General features: G+C 50.3%; 1 protein-coding gene across 1 annotated transcript; it reads left to right on the forward strand.

Moving 5' to 3' along the window:
- Positions 1-990: 990 nt before the first annotated feature.
- On the forward strand, positions 991-1,416 carry PPTG_00496 (hypothetical protein; the record flags this gene model as incomplete). The annotated part of the gene is made up of 1 exon (XM_008891891.1): positions 991-1,416. One exon carries the CDS (start codon positions 991-993, stop codon positions 1,414-1,416), a length of 426 nt encoding a protein of 141 aa, XP_008890139.1.
- Between the last annotated feature and the right edge of the window lie 1,177 nt (positions 1,417-2,593).

Below are 2,593 nucleotides of genomic sequence, written 5' to 3' on the forward strand. Positions count from 1 at the left end.
CGCACATGTTCCTCGATTTGCAATCTCTGCTCAGTCATCTGACGTCGGATCTGCTCTTGCTGCTCCTGCAGGTCGAGCTGCTTGTCGTACTGGAGCTGCAGTTACTCAGAGGTCTTGGAAGCGATCTCGTTCTGCTGCTTCTGGACGTGGCTAATCCTCTCCACAGTGGAGTGGTGGGCTGCGGCTGAGGTTTGCGCCAGTTGATCAATCTGGCGTCTGGCATCGATGTCGCCGACGCTTCTCTGGACAGACATCGTCCTAGTTGTCTCTTGCGTTACCAGCACGTCTTCACCGTCTTGGAGCGACATGTCCTCGTAGTCAGGCCGTGGTACAACATCACCGTTGCCCGGATCGTAGTCCATAGCTCTTAGGAGCTAAAGAATTCTTTGTTCCCTAATCGACTTGAACACTTGTAGGAAGATTGTGAAGTGAGCATTACAGTAAGGTTAAAAGCTAGTAAGAAGAGGGGCTCGAAGAGCACCCAGTACGACAGGAAATCGAATACGCAGTATATGTAAGCTACGCTCTTATTTTTGTTGTTCACAGCAATAAGCGGCCGTGGGTAGGATTTCAAAAAGCTGAATTACACTTGATCAGTATAGATAAAATAAAACTAGTTCTGCTCAACTTTTCGGATTTAACTCACCCAGTAAAGTACTCTGGCTCAGAAATCGACTACTTAAGTAGTAAATATTGGAAAATGTCGACCGGCCATCCAGCACATCAATCCCTGCATACCACAGGTCACCCACTTCCATAGATGCACTAAATGCACCCTTTTGAAATGGTCCACCCTGCCGAAAAGGAGACTTTGCGTGCAAATGAGACTGCGGCAAACAAAGTGTTACTAATCAACATTTTAGCGTTTTCGAGATAAACGGCTCTGAAATTGACCAACGGTTTCTCGTACATAAACGAATTGCTGAGTTAGAGCCTTTTTTACTTTTCAAAAATTTGGATCGAGGTGTATCATCTACAAAGCAGACGACCATGGAGGATCTAACAGCGTACGCGTCGGGAGCTGCTGCTGGCGGCGATGAAGCTGCTCCCCACCGTGCCGACAGTGACGCTCCTGTTGCTGCCCCGGTCGCCCCCAGGGAACCGGAAGAAGAAGTAGGCTGTAGCAGCCAAAGCGCCGCGAGTGACAGCGAGAAGCTTGACGACAGCGAGGACGAGGACTTCACCCCCGACTCACAGGCATCTAGTGACGACGAAGAGCCCCTTACAGCTGAGAGCGCAGATAGTGGAGAGGAGGACACTGCTGCTGAGGGTGACGAGGACATTGGTATCTATCTGATGGACCAGGATCTTCGTGGCCAAGTACCTCCATTCTCCAAGCTGATGCGTGTGGGAATCGCTGCGTGGAGAGCAAGACTAAGCAGCTGGAGTTGCTGCTCTGCTCGCTGTCCACAATGACGAAAACGGAGAAGTCCATCAGCCTCTACACGCTGTTGGGGGCACTGATGCAGGTGCCTGTCGATCGTGCCCGCGCACTTCACATGGAATGTTTTGTACGAGGAGATGCACAGCTTCGTGGAGCAGATTCGCCTGCGCGTCCGAGAGCCTGCACCCTCGACGATGAGGAAGCTACTGACGCTCCATTGTCCGACCATTCGCATTCGGTCGCCAAGGAGCAACGTGTGTGATATTTGTTCCATCTACCATACAAGCATGCGCAACGACGTCAGTGCAGAAAAAACCGAGGCGCTTGGCAGACACACGGAGTCCGCTCGCAAAATGCGGAAAGGGAGATTGGTATCAATTTAATCTACTGGTAACTTTTAACAGGGGATGTTAATATCTTTTTGTTTTGGTTGCAGCCGTACATACAAGAAGGACAAGACTTCAGTGAGCGACGACCACGCCGTTATCGCCATGGACTTCTCGCAGAACCTTACTGTTCCTAGCATTGCCAGTACGCCGTCGCAGTGGTATTTTTGCTCACTGTTGTCCGTCAGTTGCTTCGGCATTTTCTGCGACAACGACGGTATTCAAACCAACTACCTCTACGATGAAACAGCGAGTGGAAAAGGCAGCGACCAGATCAACCTTATGCTAGAACATTTTCTCCGGACCAAGGTTCTGTCTGAAGGCAAGAATAGATTGACTGTTTACGCTGAAAATTGCTCGGGTCAGAACAAGAACAACTACGTCATCAAGTTCTTGTTGGCGCAAGTAAACATGGGGCTGCTGAAGCACGTAGACTACAAGTTCTTTGTAAAGGGCCACACGAAGAACTCGTGCGATCGAGGTTTCGGTCATATTCGCAAGCACGTTGCGAAAGAAGATTGCTATACTGTGGCTCACGTAGTGGACGCTGTTAAGGAAGCCGCGGCGAACTCTGTGACGGTTCACATTCCACGTGGTAGCTCGCAGTTTAAGACGTACTAGGGCGTGCTGACTGAGCTGTACAAACGCCTAGAAGGCATTCAGCAATATCATATCTTCTCCATGGACGAAGTGTCGATTGGAGTAGTGTCGTGTAGGAAGGAACCTAGCGATGAGCCCGTCGAGATGAATCTCCGGCGTACGATTGACGGTATCCTCACGACGAAGGAGAAGGTGGTGAAGATGATGAGCGACCACGTGGAGG

This window comes from Phytophthora parasitica (assembly GCF_000247585.1).
Source record: "Phytophthora parasitica INRA-310 unplaced genomic scaffold supercont2.1, whole genome shotgun sequence".
NCBI classification, from domain to species: domain Eukaryota; phylum Oomycota; class Peronosporomycetes; order Peronosporales; family Peronosporaceae; genus Phytophthora; species Phytophthora nicotianae.